The sequence below is a fragment of the Mustela nivalis genome (assembly GCF_964662115.1).
Source record: "Mustela nivalis genome assembly, chromosome: 1".
Classification (NCBI taxonomy): domain Eukaryota; kingdom Metazoa; phylum Chordata; class Mammalia; order Carnivora; family Mustelidae; genus Mustela; species Mustela nivalis.
The window spans coordinates 147583646-147603962 of record NC_139020.1 but is presented as its reverse complement, the minus strand read 5'-3'; the positions used below and the strand labels follow the sequence as shown (position 1 = coordinate 147603962).

General features: G+C 44.9%; 1 protein-coding gene across 4 annotated transcripts; it reads left to right on the top strand.

Moving 5' to 3' along the window:
• Window positions 1-4781: 4781 nt before the first annotated feature.
• Window positions 4782-19342, top strand: ZNF621 (zinc finger protein 621). Of its 4 annotated transcripts, none has more exons than XM_082725212.1 (5): window positions 4782-4937; window positions 5629-5714; window positions 14988-15114; window positions 15680-15784; window positions 17542-19342. In XM_082725212.1, exons 2-5 carry the CDS (start codon window positions 5691-5693, stop codon window positions 18600-18602), a joined length of 1317 nt encoding a protein of 438 aa, XP_082581338.1. In that variant the 5' UTR covers window positions 4782-4937; window positions 5629-5690; the 3' UTR covers window positions 18603-19342. The 4 variants fall into 4 exon arrangements, with proteins under 4 accessions (XP_082581338.1, XP_082581337.1, XP_082581336.1 ...); XM_082725211.1 differs by having other exon boundaries at window positions 4782-5239; XM_082725210.1 differs by having other exon boundaries at window positions 4782-5350.
• Window positions 19343-20317: the final 975 nt, after the last annotated feature.

Here is a 20317-nt window from a genome sequence, read left to right as displayed (position 1 = left end):
GAGCCCGATGTGGGACTCGATTCCAGGACCCTCAGATCATGACCTGAGCCGAAGGCAGAGGCTTAACCCACTGAGCCACCCAGGCGCCCCAATATTTGGGAGGTCTTTTTGAGATGGGGAGTTCTTTATATATTGTGGATACAAGTCCTTTTTCAGATACATTATTTGTGAACATTTTCTCCCATGGGGCTGGGCTTTTCATTCTCTTAATTTTTTTTTTAAAGATTTTATGTATTTGAGAGAGAGATTGAGTATGAGCAGGGTTTGGTGGGAGGGACTAAGGGAGAGAGGTAAAATGGGGAGCCTGGTGCGGGGCTCAATTCCAGAACCTTGAGATCATGACCCAAGTGAAAGCTAGATGCTTAACCAACTGAGCTCCCCCGGTGTCCCTCATTCTCTTAATCTTTTGAAGAGCAGAAGTCTTGTTAATGAGGTCCAATATAACAGTTTGTTCACTTATGGATTATGCCTTTCATGTCATATTTAAGAAATTCTTGCCCTACCCAAGATTGTTTCCCCCCGTTTTTCTTCCTAGAAGTTTTGTAATTTTAGATTTTATGTTATGTCATCTATTTTTGTCTTAAATTTTGTGTAGGGTATGAAGTATGCCTCTAAGTTCCTTCCTTTCTCCTCTTCTCCATGCCTTTTTAGGTGCATATCCTAGTTTTGAAAATGACTCCTCCACTGAATTGCCTTTGCACCATTGTTGCAAATTAGTTGTCCATACAGGTGTGGGCCTACTTTGAGATTCTATTTGTTCCATTGGCCTGTTTGTCTTGATGCCATTGCCTTAATTACTGTAGTTTTTCTAAGTATTGAAGTCACACAGTGTTAGTTTTCCTATTGTGTTTTACCAAAGTTGTTTTGGCCATTCTAGGTCCTTTGCACTTCATAGGATTTTTAGAATCAGTTTGCAAATTTTTATAAAGCATATCTAGGGATTTCGGTTGAGATTGTCTGACTCTTTAGATCAATTTTGGGGAGAATTCACATCTCAAATGTATAGTCTTAACTCAAAAACATGGCAAATATCTCATTTGGATCTTTATTTGAGCAGTGTTTTGTAATTTTTAATGTATAGGTCTTTCACACCTTTTGTCAGATTTGTCTAGATATGTCTATTATAGACATGCTGATAGCATGTCTATTTTTTTGATGCTATTATAATAGTAAATTTCTAAATGTTCATTGATGGCATATAGAAATGCAATTGATTTTTGTATTGACCTTGTATCCTGCAATATTGCACAACTCACTTATTCTAATAACATTTTTAAGATTCTGTAGGATTTTTTAACATTGATCATGTTCATAACCATTTTACTTCTTTCCAATTCTGGATCTTTTTTCTTGCCTTATTGCACTGACTAGTGGCTTGGGGATAGTGTGTTTTTAGGGAGAGCCAGTCCTTGTGATATTGACCAGGTGAGGGACATCCAGCCCCAGATTTTTAATTTTGCTGATATATGAGCAAGCTCCCTGATAGCTGTAAAAGCACTCAAGTTTCCCACCTCCTGGTTCACCGTGCTTTCTAGCTGCCTGTACATCAGCACTGCCTATATACTCTGTCCCTCTGGTGAGGTGGTTCTGGGAAAGAATGGGACTTTTGCATGCTCCCAGTTTTCTCCTCTGATTCCCATGATTCCAATTCTCATTTTCACAACTTGGGGATTTTTGTTTGGGTCTACCAAAACTTTCTCATTTATTCTCCCTCCACTCTAATACTAGATAGAGGAATACCATGCCCAGTATTGTCCCCCTTCAAGTTAGATCTGATTGTGATAACTGGCTAATACTTTTTTTTTCCCTAAGATTTTATTTCTTTGAGAGCAAGCGAGCAAGTGATCATAAGCAGGGGAAGCAGCAGAGGGAGAGGGAGAAGCAGATTCCGCTGAGCAGGGATCCCCATGTGAGGCTCCATCCCCAGGACCCTGGGATCATGACCTGAGCCAAAGAGAGATGCTTAACTGAATGAGCCACCCATGCACCCCTGGCTAACACTTAAGGGTTTGTGATGTATATGTGTATATGTGCACCCATCTTTCTAGATTAATTAGTTGTTCATTTTGATCAGCTTAGAGAAGAGGCAGTTTGAAAATAGAGGTCTTCATCATGCTGTTGTTCCTGGAAATCTAATTCATTTACTTAAAACAATTGTACAGAAGCTTTACAATAAAAATACAGGAAATTTTATAAAATATATGTTTTCTGTGGTAGAAAAAATCTCAGCATTAGGCTGAGATTGGTCCTTGGTGATCCTAATTCTTGCATTCATGCCCTTGTGTATCTCATCTAATATTGTATTATGAGAGGCCTGTCTTGGTAGTACATTGAGGTGATGATGGTGCATGACTTCTAAAGCTATGTCATCACACTGCAGTTGGCCTTGACATTTTTTTTTTATTTAAAGAAAGGTTTTATCTAATTTTTAAATAAACTGTACACCCAATGTGGGGCTTGAACTCATGACCTGAGATCAAGCGTCACATGCTCCACCAACTGAGGCAGCCAGGTGCCCCTGGCCTTGGCCTTTTGGATTGCTTACTTTAGGTAGAAACCTATAGGAAAATTGTGAGGACACAACTGTGTGCAGAAACGCATGTGGGAAGGGACTGAAGTTTCACAGCAGTAACCAGTAATTTAAGTTTATATGTAAGCAGCCCCAGGTGACTCCTGCATGGAACTTCATGAGAGATCCCAAGCTGGGATCTTCCAGCCAAACCACTCCTGAATTCCTGGTCTACAGAAACTTTAAGAAACATGTTGAATGAATATATTGTTCTCAGCCACAAAGTTTTGGGATGATTATGCAGCAAGAGCTACCTATTGTACTTTACATGACAGGACTTTAAGCTATAGTTAGTGACAGTCTAATTCCTGTGGAAGGGGAATAGCACTCCCGCTGGTCTGGAGCATTAACACTCCTTACTTCCTGACCTAAGGCCTCAGTCTGTAACAGAACTATTTTACTTTCTTCGAAATTTGCAGACCATTGACCTTGAGAAGTGAAGAGCCAGAACCTTCCGAAGCCCCAGAGGCCAGCAAGTCTGTTTGAAGCTACTTCGACTTTCAGATCACTCCGGCAATTTTTTTTTTTAAGCAAAATATTCTTTTTTAGGTTACACGAATGATTTTACTAACTCCCTTTCTGTATCTGTAGACCTTGCCCTGCTTTCCAGAAAGAAGAGAGTACTGGGGCACATCACGAAACAAGAACTGGACCCCCATGCAAAACCCCAGCACTGAAAATATTTCTAGCTGGCCTCAAATCTACATGTGATGAAGAAATGCTACGGGCCACTGCATACTCTTTGCTGATTAGCTGCTTTAAACCCCACTGGGCCAGGCAGAACTCTCAAGAGGGGGCTTTTGGACAAGAGTCCAACTTCTCTCTTGGTTGCCTTCCTCCTGAATAAAGCTCAGATTCCTTTTCAAATAAAACTCCTCTCAAGTGATCTTTGAGTTAGCAGGCAGCCAAATGGGTTTGGTAACAAAAGGAATAGAAGCTCCTGTGGTAGATCCATACATCCGGATACCAAGGATCATTCTGTCTTTTAGCAGTGGGAGGCCCAGTGCCCTCCATGGCAACGAAGTGCTTGGTGAGTAGGAGGCGTGTATCTGAACATGTACTCAACAGAAATAAAGTTCGTTCCTGCTGGCAACCACGCTGACCAACCCTGGTCACTGGAACACGGGGACCCAGTGACTTTCAAAGTCTTGGTCACTGTATTGAGGGGACCGATTTTCAGGGGTGTTTGCCACTGATTGGCTCCTATTCAGAAGCTTGGGCTGTCATTGCTTTGCTAACTTTCAGAATTGGGACCACCTAAGTGAGGCTATCACTTTATTGGCTGATTTGCAGAACACGTGTACTGACCTGAGTCAAATTAATGGCAATTACTTGACTATGAAAAGCATTTAAAAAAATATATTTTATTTATTTGAGAGAGAGTGAGAGAGAGCATGAGAGGGGAGAAGGTCAGAGGGAGAAGTCCCCCGATGTGGGACTCCATCCTGGTACCCCGGGATCATGACTCCAGCTGGAAGTTGCCTAACCAACTGAACCACCCAGGTGCCCTGAAAAACGTAGTTTTAATGTTAATTGTTTTAACTTCACACAGCCAAACCGGCAGGAGAGACTTACGGGATTATCCAGATCTTTATTTATGGAAGGTATGATTTTTTTTTCCCCAGCCAGTGTTGATATTGTATTGTAGTAGCAGTTACTCGGTGGAAAAATAGCTCTAAACTACTGATTTGTTGGTAAAATTGTCGGGAAAATCTAAACAGAAGACATTTAAGTAAATACATTACAAGATCGTCTAACATAGGACATGTCCTATATATACAGGATGCCTGGCAACTTCAGTCACCATTCTTTTGGTAGCTAAATGAGCCTGACGGAAAAGGCACCTCCACACGTGCAGGTCCTAGAGAGGGAGAGGGCTTCACAGGAGTGGATAGAAAACTTCGTTTTCTTAAGGGCGACCCAGCTGGGGACCCAAGGAGTGTCCTTGGTTTGGGCCTCCAAGATGTGAAGCACCGGGAGCCTTTCTCCTCACACTAGCACAGCCCGAGTGACGCTCCGAGTAAAGGCGACCCACCGCTGACCGGCATCGAGTTAACCTGGACCCCACATGGGTCTAGACGGGGTACCTGAGCCTATACGTCCCGGACCCCGCTAGGAGGCAGCCGCCGCAGCCGGGGGAGGCACCAGTTAATGACCACGCCTGCCGAGGCCGGCCCGCAACCCCTCCTCTTCCGAGCGGCTGGCGGAGTCACGTGGGCCGCACCGCGGGGACCACAGAGATGAGCAGCCTCCGTGCGGCCTAGAGGGGCATTGGGGGCTCGCGCTCGCTTCCGCGTCGGCTTGCCTCTCTCAGCTTTTTGGTGTTCGGAGAGGGAGAGCGTGGGTTCCAGCGAGTTCTACGTGTAAGGTCCGCCGGCGTCGGCTTCCTCGTTTTCCCTAGCGGCTCGTCAGCGCCCCCCTCCCCTGAGCTCGGGCCCAGTGCGGACTCACCCCCTCCCCTGACTCGGGGCTCCGGCGCTTGGGCCTCGCGGAAGCCGCCCGAGGTGGCCGAGCGGCCTTCTGCAGCCTGGTCCTACCCCTTGCCCTCCGCCGAGGCGTGATCCTCTTTTCTGCCCTCAGGAACTTGGCTCAGCAGCTTCCCGCGCCCACGACTGACGTTTCTATTTGGGGTCTCGGAGGCCCTGGGTGGAGATCCCGGTCGGGTCTCTGGTCAGCATCATGAGTATTTTACTGTTAATACGCATTTTGCCATCTCTGTGCCTCCTTTCCATTGACAACGCTTTTGGGTCAACGTCATGGTTCCTGTAAGCGCGTTTTTAGGTGTGTTCAGACCCAACATTGTAGGGATAGGATTTGTCTTGGATCTCTCAGTCCGCTGCGTGTGAATGGGCTCAGGAACACTCTTGGACTGAGCAGGTGATGGGGATTGTCCTGAGGACCAGGCAGAGCAGTTCATGAGGTTGTTAGGGCCATCAGCTGCAGGGTGGGTCTGAGAGAGTCTCTTCCCAGTGCTGGAAACGAGGAGACTGGGAAGGCTATGGGCGGCTGTGAGTGTTGGAGGTCAGGGTGCATTGCACTCACGGCTCTTCTTCTCTTAGCTCCTAAGGTTTTTGCTTTTCCAAATCAAGAAGACAGTGCACGAAGCCAGGGGACATCAGCCATGCTCCAAACATCTTGGCCTCAGGTGAGCTGAGCTTCCTTTCAGTCTTTTAAAATTAAGTTAGCTATCAGGTAATCAGGAAAAGACCAAGAAGGCCTGACTTGGCCATGCTCCCATTTCCCCCTTAAGTTTATCCCCACAGCCAGGGCTCTAAATAATGGTGGAGGAGATAAGTTGTGTGTATGAGAGTGATGAGTGTGGATGTGTAGGGTTAAGTGGGAATAGAGGCACCCAAGCTAAGAAATTCTCCCTGAATGTGGAAATCCAAATCATGTTCTTCATATAAAATTTGCCTACTGAGGTCAGAGAAATTTTTTTTTTAAGATTTTATTTATTTGACAGAGAGAGAAAGATCACAAGTAGGCAGAGAGGCAGGCAGAGAGAGAGAGGGGGGAAGCAGGCTCCCTGCTGAGCAGAGAGCCTGATGCAGGGCTCCAGATACCAGGACCCTGGGATCATGACCTGAGCTGAAGGCAGAGGCTTAACTCACTGAGCCACCTAGGCGCCTCAAGATCAGAGAAATTCTGTATTGAAGACATTGTTCCTCAAATTGCAGATGTATTGCAGGGAGACCAGCATTGTTCTTTCCCTATGCACTTTGTAAGTGATGGGTATACAGTATTGGTAATGTAGATAAGTCTCCTTTTCTCATGAAAGGCACCTTTAGCAAAGTAGATAGTTTATAAACCAACTAGTAAGTTAATTACATATTGCTAAAGTGTGGTCAGAAATGTGGTACCCATGTGGGCAGCATCCACATCACCTGGCAGGTCATTAGAATTGCAAATTCTTGGGTTCCACCCTAGACCCAGAATCAGACTGAGGAGTCCAGGAATTTGTTGTAACAAGCTCTTCAGGTGATTTAAAAAAAAAAAAAAAATTATTTGAGAGAGAGAGAGAGAGCGCGAGCATGAGCAGGGGGAAGGGCAGAGGGAGAAGCAGACCTCCCCGGTGAGCAGGGAGCCTCCCAGGGCCTCGATCCCAGGAGCCCAGAACCATGACTTGAGCTGGAAGGCAGATCCCTAACTGACTGAGCTACCCAGGTGCTGCTGTTCAGATGATTCTTAATGCCTGTACCTTTGCAAATCTGAGAAGCCTTGAAGCTCCCTCTCAAGGTAGTGGTCAGGAAAGCCCTCATAGAGGTAATAGCATGGGGTTGAGATCCCAAGAATGAGCTAGAAACAGTTTTGGGAATCGCTGAAGAGAGAGCTAAAAAAGAGCTTTCTGAAGAGAAGAATGTCAAATGCAGAGGCCCTACAGTTGGGGAGAAAGCTGGGTGTGCTCTGGAAATAGGGCGAGGTCAGGGAAAGTAGTTCACTGTGTGGTGGGAGAAGTAGGCACATGTCTTGTAGGACACTGTCAAGACTTTGATTTCTATTCCGAGTTCATTGGGAAGGCACTGAAGGATTATTAAGCATGGTAGGTGACATGGTTGGATATATGTATTTTTTTTTTAAGATTTTTATTTATTTATCTGACAGAGAGAGATAGCATAAGCAGGAGGAGTGGCAAGCACTTGGAGAGGGAGAAGCAGGCTCCTGCTGAGCAGGGAGCCAGATGCAGGGCTTGATCCCAGGATACTGGGATCATGACCTGGGCTGAAGGCAGCCACTTAACCAACTGAGACACCCAGGCACCTTGTTGGGTATTAAAAAGATTTTCCAGCAGACTTTGTCTGACTTAGTTGGTGGAGCATGTGACTGTTGATCTCAGCATCATGAGCTCAAGTCCCATGGCCCCATGTTGAGTGTAGAGATTAAAAAAAAAAAAAAAAGATTTCTTTTTAAAAAATGATTTTTCCAGCCCTGGTGGTATGTTAGTTGTAGAAGGGTTTGAGTCAGTAAGAAGCATATTGTAGTCCAGATAAGAGATAAATATTGTCCTTTTTTTTTTTCTTAAAAAAATACAGGCTTGGGGCGCCTGGGTGGCTCAGTGGGTTAGGGCCTCTGCCTTCGGCTCAGGTCGTGATCCCAGGGTCCTGGATGGAGCCCCGCATCAGGCTCTCTGCTCCACAGGGAGCCTGCTTCCTCCTGCCTCTCTGCCTAGTTGTGATTTCTCTCTGTCAAATAAATAAAAAAATATTAAAAAAAAAATATATATATATAGGCTTTATTTTCAGGGAAATTTTGGGTTCTCTCACTCTCTCTCAAATAAAATCTTAAAAAAACAAAAAACAAATGACATAATCTCATCCTTTTTTATGGCTGCAAAATATTTCAGTGTCTGTGTGTGTGTATGTGTGTATCTCACATCTTCCTTATCCGTTTGTCTATTGATGGACACTTAGGTTGAATCCATATTGCGGCTATTTAAATAATGCTGCATTAAACATAAGGACACATGTATCTTTTTGAATTAGCCCAGTAGTGGAATTACTGGATCACATGGTACTCTTGTCTTTAATATTTTGAGGAACTTCTGTGACGTTTTACACAGTGGCTCTACCAGTTTACATTCCCTCACACGGTGGGCATGTGTTCCCTTTTTTCCACATCGTCACCCACACTTGTTATTGTCTTTTTGATTTTAGCTCTTCTGACAGGTGTGAGGTGATACCTCATTGTGGTTTTGCATTTCCCTGACGGTGACACATCTAGATGTGTCTAGATGACACATCTAGAAAAATGTTGCGGTGGCTAATGTCAGAGAAATTACTGTCTGTGTTCTCTCTAAAGATTTATATGGTTTCAGGTCTCACCTTTATTATTTATTTATTTATTTAGATATTTTATTTATTTATTTAACAGAGAGAGACAGTGAGAGAGGGAACACAAGCAGGGAGAGTGGAGGAGAGAGAAGCAAGCTTCCTACTGAGCAGGGAGCCTGATGTAGGGCTTGATCCCAGGATCCTGGGATCATGACCTGAGCTGAAGGCTGAAGCTTAACGATTGAGCCACCCAGGTGCCCCCAAGGTCTCACTTTTAGGTATTTCATCCACTTTGAGTTTGTTTTTGTGTGTGGTGTAAGGAAGTGGTCCAGTTTCAGTCTTTTGCATGTAGCTGTCCAGCACCATTTATTGAAGTGACTGTCTTTTCCCCAGTGTATATTCTTGCCTCCTTTGCCACAGATTAATCGGCCATATAAGTGTGGATTTATTTCTGGACTCTATTTATTGCACTGATCTGTGTGTCTATTTTGTGCCAGTACCATACTGTTTTGATACTACAATTTAGTAGTCTACCTTGAGATCTGGATTTGTGATACCTCCAGCTTTGTTTTTCCTTCTCAAGATTGCTTTGGCTATTTTTAGCCTCCCCTATAATCAACATCCCTCACCAGAGTGCTACTTTTGTTACAGTTGATGAACCTACAGTGACAAATGACAATCACCCAAAGTTCGTGGTTTACAGTAGGGTTCACTCTTGGTGTTGAGCATTCTGTGGGTTACAAATGTATAAGGACATGTATTCATCATTACAGTATCGTACAGAGTATTATTATAGTATCATACAGGGTATTTTCATGGTCATAAAAATCCTCTGTGTTGTACCTGTACATCCCTATCTTTATAGTTTTGTTTTAGTTAGAATCATATAGTATGTGGATTTTTCAGATTGGTTTCTTTCACTTGATTATATGTGTTTAAGTTTCCTCTCTGACTTCTCTTGGCTTGAGAGTGAATTCTTTTTAGTGCTGAATAACATTCCATAGTCTGGATGTACCACAGTTTATTCATTCCCCTCTATTGAAGGGTATCTTGGTTGCTTCTATGTTTTGGCAATTATGAATAAAGTAGTTAGAAACATGTGTGTGCAGATTTTTATATGTATATAAGTTTTCAGCTTGTTTGGGAAGATACCAAGGAGCATGATTGTTGGATCATATTTAACATTTATTTAACAGAGAGTTTAGTTTAGTTTTGTAAGAAACTACCAAACTGCCTTCCAGAGTGGCTGTGCCATTTTGCATTCCTGTCTGCAATAAATGAGATTTCCTGTTGCTCCAAATCCTCACCGGCATTAGGTGTTTTCAGCGTTCTAGTTTTGGCCATTCTAGTGGTACCTCAGTGTTTTAATTTATCTTTTCCTATTGATGTATGATGTATTTTCATATACCTGTATGCCATCTGTACATCTGCTTCGTGAGGTGTCGCTTCTGGTCTTTGTTACTTTTGAGATTAAAGAGTTCTTTGTATACTTTGGTTAAGTCATTTATCCGATAGGCCTTTTCAACTATTTTTTCCCTGTGGTGGCTTGTTTTCTCATTAAAAAAAAAAAAAGATTAAAAAAGATTTTATTTATTTGTCAGAGAGTGAGAGAGAGCACGTGCTTATGCACAAGCAAGGGAAATGGCAGGCTGAGGGAGAAGCAGACTCTTGGCTGAGCAGGGAGCCCAATGTGGGACTTGATCCCAGAACCCTGGGATCATGACCTGAGCCACAAGCAGATGCTTAACTGACTAAGCCACCCAGGCTCCCCTTCTCATTTTCTTATATCCAATTTTTTTCCAGTTTTATTTATTTATTTTAAAGATTTTATTTATTTGGTTGACAGAGAGAGAGAGTACAAGCAGTGGGAGCAGAGGGAGAGGGAGAAGCAGGCTCCTTGCTGAGCAGGGGGCCAGATGTGGGCTCCATCCCCAGCACCCTGGGACCATGACCCAAGCCACGCCGAAGGCATATGCTTAATCGACTGAGCCACCCAGCTACCCTCTTTCAGTTTTTAAAAGGAAGATGTATTTGACAAGTTTCATTTAGTGCAATACACCTAAAAGGAAATCACAATACAGTGAAAGATTTAAATGAAGGCCTCAGAATTTCATACAGACACCCGACACCAAAATCCTAAAGTATCTCCAATTTTCCCCATTAACTTTATTTTATTATTGTTATTTTTAAAGATTTTTATTTCTTCATTTGAGAGAGAGTGGAAGCAAAAGAGATCACAGAGGGAGAGGGAGAAGCAGACTCACCACTGAGCAGGGAACCTGATGTGAGGCTAGGACCCTGGGATCATGACCTGAGCTGAAGGCGGATGCTTAACTGACTGACCCACTCATTCACCCCTGAAGTATTGGCCTTTCAGTGTAGGGTTTAATTCCTGCTCATCTTTTCTTTCATAACTTCTTTTCTTCCATAACTTCTTTTCTTCAAAACATTTTAGGTAGTCCTCCGTACTTACTTTTCAGGTGACACTGTTATTATTATATTACTACTATTATTTATTTTTAAGATTTTACCTATTTGTCAGAGAGAGAAAGCACAAGCAGGGGGAATGGCAGGCAGAGAGGGAGAAGCAGGCTCTCTGATGAGCAAGGAGCTCGATGTGGGACTCAATCCCAGGACCCTGGGATCATGACCTGATTGAAAGGAGATGCTTAACCGACTGAGTCACCCAGGAGTCCCTATTATTATTTTTAGAAGTAACCTCCACATCCAGTGTGGGGCTTGAACTCATAATCCTGAGATCAAAAGTCCCATGCTGTATGGACTGAGCCAGCGAGGTGCCCCTTAGATGACTTTAAATGATATCTTTTCTCTGCACAGATGTCATTGACTTTTTAGATGGGAGTGTGGGTTTTATTGAATTCTTAGGCACAATTGGCTATAATTGTTTACAAATTTGATTCTTCCCACTTAGAAACACTGTTTCTCCTTTATTTCCGTTGTCTTCATCTTGGTCTTGCATATTTTTGTTAGGTCTAGTCTTAACTATTTGTATATAAATGGCATCTATTTTCTCCCATTTTATCTTTTTTTTTTTTTAAAGATTTTATTTTTATCTAATTTCTACACTCATCAGGGGCCCAGAACTTACAACCCTGAGAGTCACATACTCTACCAACTGAGCCAGCCATCCCCCCACACACACATTTTATCTTCTAATTGTTACAGTATTAGGAAAGCTAGTGATTCTGGTTTCCTTACCCTATATATAGCCAATTTAATGAGTTATTTTTGTCGGTTCTAACTATTTCCCATTTATTTCCTTGGCTCTTGAGTATTTTTAGGCAGATAGTTACTTCATCTGCAAGCAAAGATGTTTAGGCTCATTTCCTGCATTTATGCTCCTTTTTTAGTCTTGCAGAAAGGAGGATCTCTGCTCTTGGTAAAGCACCAGCCATTAGTTTGAGTGTATATGCTCTGGCATTTTACTCAGGGAGGTATATGCTGCTGTTTTCTGACCTTCTTCATAAGTTTTAAAAAGATTTATGGTCAAATGATTTTTGACATTCATTTAGCAAATTTATATTAAGCATCTAGATCTGTCAGGCACTGGACTGTGTGGTAGTGAACTGGTTATGAACAAAACGGGGTCCTTGTCTTATCGACCTGTGTTCTGTTGGAGGCAGGTCGTTAATGAACAATCTAATTTGTTGGATGATGAGAAAGGTGGTGGAGAAAAATAAGGTGAGGTACATAGGGACCATCATGGGAGAAAAAAAGGTATATCCACAACCCAGCTACTTACCTTGCAGTAAGTTTTCCTTTTTCCAGACTCCAGAATCATGGTGATATTTGGTGGCAGGTGGGAGGGACTGTGGGGGAGAAAGAGATTGGGGTGGCAGACTGGGATGAGGAGTAGGAGATTATGAGAGCAGCCCTGAAGATGAGAGGAAGCGAGGTCTGACTTGCTCTGAGTGGATGTGAACTTTGGTTCGCCTGTGAGCCTGTGGTTGGTGTCCTCAGAGGCCTTATTGCTTTGCGGTTCTGTCTGCTGTTGGGATATTTTTTTTGGCTCAGGTTATTTTCGGGGCCCTTTAGACCTTGTCATTGCCCAGTTTAAAGGCCAACTCTTGCCTTGAGTAGTTTCCACATTTGTTCTTTTTCTTTCACTGTCTCCTTTTGAACTGGGTTCCCTAATTGTTGTTTAAAAAGGACACCCTTAGGGTGCCTGGGTGGCTCAGTGGGTTAAGCGTCTGGTTTCAGCTCAGGTCGTGATTTTGGAGGTCATGATCTCAGGGTTATGAGATCAAGCCCATTGTTGGGTACCACAGTGAGTGTGGAGCCTGCTTAGGATTCTCTCTCTTCTGTTTTCCCCTCCCCAGCCCCAATCCCCACTCACACTCTTGCTCTCTCTCTCTCTAAAAAAATAAAATAAGAGGGCACCCTCACAAGGACCTTAGTGTAGAGCGGCCATGAACATTGTGAATGCCAGCATTTATCCTTGGGATACATTTCTTCTGGGCTTCCTCCAAGAGTGGTTGCAGTAGCCTTCCCTTCTCCCTGGCCCTGGTGCTGTCCTCAGCACAAGGCTGCTACCCCAAGAGACGGGCACATAGAGTTAGGGGCTTAGCTGAATGAACCCCTCTTGGTAAGTGTTTTCGTTTTTGGTGACTGGAAGAACAAAACTGACTGCATAGGGTACTGAATATCTCCTAGGATGTAGACTCTGGGGGTGGGGGCATCAAGGTGAGAAGGTACAGAAATCATGAAACCTCCCATGTGAGAATCTAGTTTCTGTGGTTTGTACTGTCCTGACTGTAGAAGCAGAGAAGGTAGCCAGTGACACCATTAGGGATTGCTTTTGGGCGATTCAGAGTCTGTGGCTCCCAGGGTGGTGTGTGAGGCTTTGAAAGAGCTGAACCCCCCCCCCCACACACACACACACACCAGTCTACACTCAGAGAGGGAGTCCCTGTGGCTTGGAGGGAGCATGGTAAAGACGGATTGATGGGTGCTGTTGGGGATTAGGAGTTTCAAAGATGGGACAGCACCAGGTAATGATGAGGATCAGGGGTGAGCCATGTTTTAGGGGAAGCTCATAAGCCTGGTATGGGAGGTAGCTTGGTGTGTGGGAAGAGCCCAGGTTTGCTCTTTGATGGATATGGGCTGAAATCCCAGCTCAACCAGTTCCTGTCTGTATGGTCTTGGGCAAAGTAATTAATTTTTCTGAATCTTAGTTTCATCAGGTGAAAATGGGAGTAGTAATTTCTATTTATTTGACAGAGAGAGAGATGACAAGCAGGCAGAGAGGGAGGCAGAGAGAGAGGAGGAAGCAGGCTCCCTGCTGAGCAGAGAGGCCAATGCGGGGCTCGATCCCAGGACCCTGAGATCATGACCTGAGTTGAAGGCAGTGGCTTAACCCACTGCGCCATCCAGGTGCCCCCATATAAATGTTTTTAAGATTAAAGGAAATACGGGGTGCCTGGGTGGCTCAATCAGTTAAGCGTCTGACTCCTGATTTCAGCTCACATCATGATCTCAGGGTCTTGAGATTGAGATCTGTGTTGGGCTCTGTGCTTAGCAGAGACTCAGCTTAAGATTCTCTTCCTCTCGGGAGCCTGGGTGGCTCAGTGGGTTAAGCCGCTGCCTTCGGCTCAGGTCATGATCTCAGGGTCCTGGGATCGAGTCCCGCATCGGGCTCTCTGCTCAGCAGGGAGCCTGCTTCCTCCTCTCTCTCTCTGCCTGCCTCTCTGCCTACTTGTAATCTCTCTCTGTCAAATAAATAAATAAATCTTTAAAAAAAAAAAAAAAAGATTCTCTTCCTCTCCCTCTGCCCTCCTGATGTTTGTGCTTGAATGCTCTCTGTTTCTCTCTCTGTTTCTCTCTCAAATAAATAAATCTTTAAAAAAAGATTAAATGAAATACATGTCCTAAAGGTACACACTCCTAAGAGCTTGGTGCCTAGGGTCTTAATTAACAAGTATGAATTCCCTTCATGTGTGGGAACATGGATAGCTCCAGGGGGAGGCAGGTGGGATGGAGCTCAAGACTGGGGGATGGATCTGTGTCCAGAGACAAGGCACTGCTAACTTTCTTTGAAGGTGGGTGAGGCAGAGAAAAGACCAGAACAGGCAGGCTGCAGGTTTCCTTCAAGGGAGCATTCTGATAAGGTAAGAAAGAATGAAAAGAAATTTAAAGAATGCTGGATGGAAATACCTTTAAGGAGTGGGTCCTCTGCACTGGTGGAATGTTGGGGAAGACCCAGGAGATGCTGGGTGCAGGGAACAAACAGGGTGTGCGTGTATACTCTAGATGGGCAGAGACATAGTGAGTGGCAGTAGCCTGCAGTGGCTGGTGTTTAGAAAACAGGGTGACAGGGTTGTGGTGCAGGAGGGACAGAGTCAGGAACATGGGGATTGATATAGTGACCAGGCAGAGAGCCCTGGCTGCCAGGCTGTGAGAGGGAGATGACAGTTTGTGGCCTCAAAGCTGTGTGCATGGGAGTGTGTTGGGGTTCTCCATTTGGAGCATTGGCTGAGGGCTTGCCCCTTTGGGGTGCTAAGTGTTCTTCTCACTAGAGCAGATCTTCCAGGAGGCTCAGAGTTGCAGACCCTGGCAGGTCCACCTCTTCTCTGCAGTCAGCCCTCTCTTCTGCCTTCACTGAGAGCCTTAGCAGGAGCCTGTTTTTTCAGGAGCCAGTGACCTTTGAGGACGTGGCCGTGTACTTCACCCAGAATCAGTGGGCCAACCTGGACCCCACACAGAGGGCTTTGTACCGGGAGGTGATGCTGGAGAATTATACGAATGTGGCTTCGCTGGGTAAGGACTCTCACCCTGGTCCTTTGTGATAGTTTGACATCTTCCTAAGACGTTTTGGGGCTTCTAGAAGTCGTTAGGTTAGATGGCCCTAGAGGTTAGTTCTGTAGTTGCCAGTCTCTGGAGATGCTGGCTGAGGAAATCCCTGATTCTCTGGTTTTGAAATCAGACTTCCCTACATCCTGGGAAGGGGCTGGTTCTGGGCCCTGAGGGAGAGGCCGCTTCCTGATGCACTAGGTTTCTCCATGCTGCCAGTGTTCTGGAGATGTGGGTCCTCCCGCCATGGGAATCAATACCTATGTTCTTCCTGAGGGGAGCTCTTCCTTTAGGTCAGGGTGAGACTGCAGTTTCTTCCTGAGGACAATGGCTATCTCCTTGGCCTTGCCTTGGAGCATGGTTTGAAGTTCTTCCTCAGAACCCCTTGATAGCTCACTTGTACTCTTGGGCATTTCATCCCATCCCTTCCTCCCTCCCTGTGTCAGCCTGTTGTGAGGTGGGCCTAGCGAGATCTCAGGAAAGCTCTGGAAGTCCTCCCTCAACTTGTTTTTCCTTTTTCTTGTTTGAGTAGCATTTCCATTCCCCAAACCTGATCTGATCTCCCAGCTGGAGAGCGGTGAAGCACCATGGGGCCCAGATCCCTGGGAAGCAGAGCTTTTGAGAGGCATCTGTCCAGGTGAGTAAGAGAACCTAGTGGTTTCTGGTTTTGCCTTCCCAGTTTATTAGAAGTGTTTCTTTTGCAGCAGAGAAGACATTTATAAGGCAATACTCAGTACACTCTCTGACCTCTGCCCAGTTCAGCCCTGTGCCTTGGAAGACCAGTCCCCAGTAGTGTGTGGCCACTCAACTCCCACAGAAAAGCTCTGACCCAGTAGCTCTTAAACCACTTCTTTTCTCAACAGTGGAAATACTTAATTTTAAACCAGCTTTATACAAAGGAGTGGGTTTCAGCTGTACTTTGAGGAAAGTATGATTCCGTGGGTCAGACTGAGTTATTTGTGCCACAGCTATGAATGTTGTTTTTAGGTCTTTAGCAATGAAATAAATGCCTTTAATTTGCCTTTTTACTATTTAAGTCACCGACAGGTTCTATATGCCAGAATCCTTAGGTCTATATTATATTTGTCTTATATACAGCTGTAGAGGGGGAGGCAGGGGCTGTTGTCCCACCACTGCGCCCAACACACACACACACAGACCCCAACACATACACACACATGTGCGTGCACACATGAACACACATGCACACAGCGTAAAATTTCCCTGAGACTGCTCACCAGTCCTCGGAGCTCTTGATTCCCTGGGTTTTCTTCCTTTTGGAGAAAGTTTCCATATATGCTGTGATTTTGTAAATTTTAGTTCTTTTAGCAGAAATATGCCTGTGGCCTACAGCTCTCCAGTTCAATTTGTGTTCTAGCTGATTTCCTGAATCTTTTATCCTAGAAGATTATGTGGAATGTTACTTATTTATTTATTTTAGGATTTGTTTATTTTAGAGGGGTGCCTGGGTGGCTTCAGTCGTTGAGCATCTACCTTCAGCTCAGGTCATTATCCCAGCGTCCTGGTATCGAGCCCAATATTGGGCTCCCTGCTCGGCGGGAAGCGTGCTTCTCCCTATCCAGCTCCCCCATAGTTGTGTTCCCTCTCTCATTGTGTCTGTCTGTCATTAATAAAATCTTTAAAAAAACAATAATAAGATTTATTTATTTTAGAGAGAGAGAGAGAGAGAATGAGATGGGGAGAGAATCCTTAAGCAGACTCCATGCTGAGCACAGAGCCTGAGGCAGTGTTTGATCCCACAACCCAGAGATCAGACCTGAGCAGAAATCAAGAGTTGGATACTTTTAACCGACTGTGCCACCCAGGCGCCCCATGTGGAATATTTAAGAATAAAATCATTGGGCCATTATTTGGAATTTAGGATGGTTTTCTGGCTTGCAGGTGGGGACATTGAAATAAAGTGTTTTTGAGTTTGGTTTGCAGCTTGCAAGATCCCTGCTAATGTGAGAGCTTTCCGACTCTTCTCCCCAAGAGCGTGAATTTCCTTCCCTTTTTGGGGTCTCTTTCTCTCTCTCTCAAAAATTTTCCATTTCTTGCTGATCCTCTTAGGTCTCACATCTTTTTTTCTCTTTTCCTTCCTGCCTGCCTTTTCCCCTTTTCATTCTGGAAGGTCTCACTGTGCTCCTTTCACTTGTCTTAGTCCACTTCCCAGCCTTCCTCATAGGAGGCACTTCCCGCTGTTTCCAGTGCCATCTGCCCTCCAGATAGTAGATTATCATTTTTCTTTCTCTCTCTTACCCTCCTGTAGGGATGTCTGTAGCCACTTTCTGAGTGTGTTTTTCAAAATCAGATTCTGTAAGAGAAAACAGGAGCCCTGGATCCTTTTGCCCTCCCAGCTCAGTAACTCCGAACACTTTTGGTTTCTTTGGACAGGTGGTGAGTCCTGGATGAAGGAGGAGGAGCCAGCTGTAAAGCAGGAAGCCTCTGAGCAGCCAGAATTGTCCAGAATGCCCAGAGGAAGACTGCTCAGAAACGTCTCCCAGCACTTTGACTTTAAAAGCAAGGCGACATGGCAGACTTTCAGTCTGAATCCGAATCTGATACTTCGGGGTGGAATGAAGTTTTACGAATGTAAAGAATGTGGGAAAATCTTCAGATACAACTCAAAGCTGCTTCGGCACCAGATGAGTCACACTGGGGAGAAGCCCTTCAAATGTAAGGAGTGTGGTAAAGCTTTTAAGTCCAGCTATGACTGCATCGTACACGAGAAGAACCACATTGGAGAAGGGCCCTACGAATGTAAGGAGTGCGGCAAAGGTTTGAGTTCCAACACGGCCTTGACTCAGCACCAGAGGATCCACACTGGAGAGAAGCCATACGAGTGTAAGGAGTGTGGGAAGGCCTTCCGAAGGAGCGCAGCTTATCTTCAGCATCAGAGACTGCACACGGGAGAGAAGCTCTATAAATGCAAGGAATGTCGGAAAGCTTTTGGGTGTAGGTCACTTTTTATTGTCCATCAGAGGATTCATACAGGGGAGAAGCCCTACCAGTGCAAGGAGTGTGGCAAAGCCTTCACTCAGAAGATAGCTTCCATCCAGCATCAGAGAGTGCACACCGGCGAGAAGCCCTATGAGTGCAAGGTGTGTGGCAAAGCATTCAAATGGTATGGCAGCTTTGTTCAGCACCAGAAATTGCACCCTATGGAAAAGAAGCCTGCCAAGGTCCTTGGGCCATCCCTGATGAGTCCCCCGTGCACCTCTTCAGCCTTCTCTGCTGTTCCTGTCCAGGGCCCATGCTCTGCTGCCATGGTGGCCGTGCCTTCACTGACCTTTCCATGTGCTGTGCTCATTCCTACCTCCGGGCCTTTGTTCATGCTACTGCCTGCACCTGGAATGCCTTCTTCACCTGTCCAAATAGTGCATGTCTTCCAGGGCCTTCCTTCCACTGTGAAGCCATTGCCGGTTATTCTGGCCCCTTCCCCTCACACCTCATGAACTTTATCTCAGCACTCTTCTGGCTCTTGGGTCCAGCAGACCCTCAGCTTCACTTGAGTTTTATTTGTATATGTGTGCGTGTGTGTGTTTTTTTTTTTTAACTTTACATGCATTACAATTGTTTCAGCATAAACTCCATTTTAATCTGTATTATATGGGAAGACTGTGTTTCTTATTTTCTTCCAGGTAGAAAGTGAAACTACCTGACTTTTGCACTGGTCTCTTTCAGGCTTGAACAGTAAAGGCTGTATCTGCCCTGTGGGGGCGGGAATGTTGGAAGTGCTGGCAGGACACTTGGTTGCATTCGAGTGTCTGGGAGTGAGGCCGCCCCTGTGCTGGGCCATTGTGGTTAGAGCCAGTTGGCTTGGGGGAAGCAGATGAGGGCACAGGAACTGAGGGCAGGATGGGGGGAGCGGGGAAGCACTGAAATCCCCTTCCAGCCACAGACTCAGAAATTAATGCAGCTTGTTCAGTGGGCTAAGGCGGTCGGTCCATCAACACAATTGAAATCAGGTTGCCCTTGGCACGATCACTGGGGATCTCCTATGTCTATGCAAAAGATCATGTGAAATGACCAGTGAAAACCTAATGTGTGCAGTGATCACAGTCATTTATGTGAGTGATAGCAATCATGTCTGTAAACACAAAGTGTGTTTTGTGTTTTATTTCTTTAGTTTTGCTCTTAATGTCTAGATACTTCTCTTTAACTTTGGTTTTGTAAGTAAATACACACCAAAGTACTCATCTTTGTTCCACTGTTGTATACATTTTTCTCCATGGCGTTCTGTTGGCAAGCATTGGCTTCTGCGTTTTATGTTCTCCAGATAGCATGAACTGCAAACATGAATTTGGTGAATTATGAAAGAAATAGCGTCAGTGTTAAGCCAGCTTGGGGGAAATATGAATAAGTCTCCTAAAGTATTTTTTAGGAACAGAGGGAGCTGTCTGGTGGGCGAGTGGCTAAACTTCTGTGCTAGGTCAGTGAAGTGGAATTTTGGATTGCTCTTGGTTTTGACCTTGATGGGGATCTTTTACAGCTCCGTGGAGGACTATGTGAAGCAATTTCTGGAAAAAGAATTATTGGCATTAATATAAATTAACTCCTTAAACATTGATGAAAGGGGCCATACGTTTTATTCTTCTAACTTGCTTTTTTATTTTTTTAAGATTTTATTTATTTATTTGACAGAGATCACAAGCAGGCAGAGAGGCAGGCAGAGAGAGGAGGAAGTAGGCTCTCCGCTGGGCAGAGAGCCCAATGCGGGGCTCAATCCCCGGACCCTGGGATGATGACCCGAGCCGAAGGCACTGAGCCCCCTAAGTTGCTTTTGCTACCTCGATGTTTCTCCACGGCAGTTCACAGAAAAACCTTTAAATTAGTGGTTCTTTTCTTACACTTTCCCGTGTGGTCTGAATAACCTGGTCTGAGAAGAGTAATTTTCTGGCCTAACTCCCAGAACTTCTGTTTTTGGATATCTGTGGTGATGGCTAGACATACAGTGAGAGAGCAGCCCTGAGCACAAAGTGCTGTTGGCCGTTGGAGATGTGTGTTGATAAGGGTTTGGGAGGGACTGCCTTCCTGCAGGGTGGGTCTTCAAGGCAGAGACCTCTAAGAGCAGGGTGGATCCCGTTGGTTTCGAAGAAGAGAGAAAAGCAATGAAAACATAGCGGTAGAGAACAAAAGAAAGGGGCAAAGAGGTCTGAGGTAGCCATGA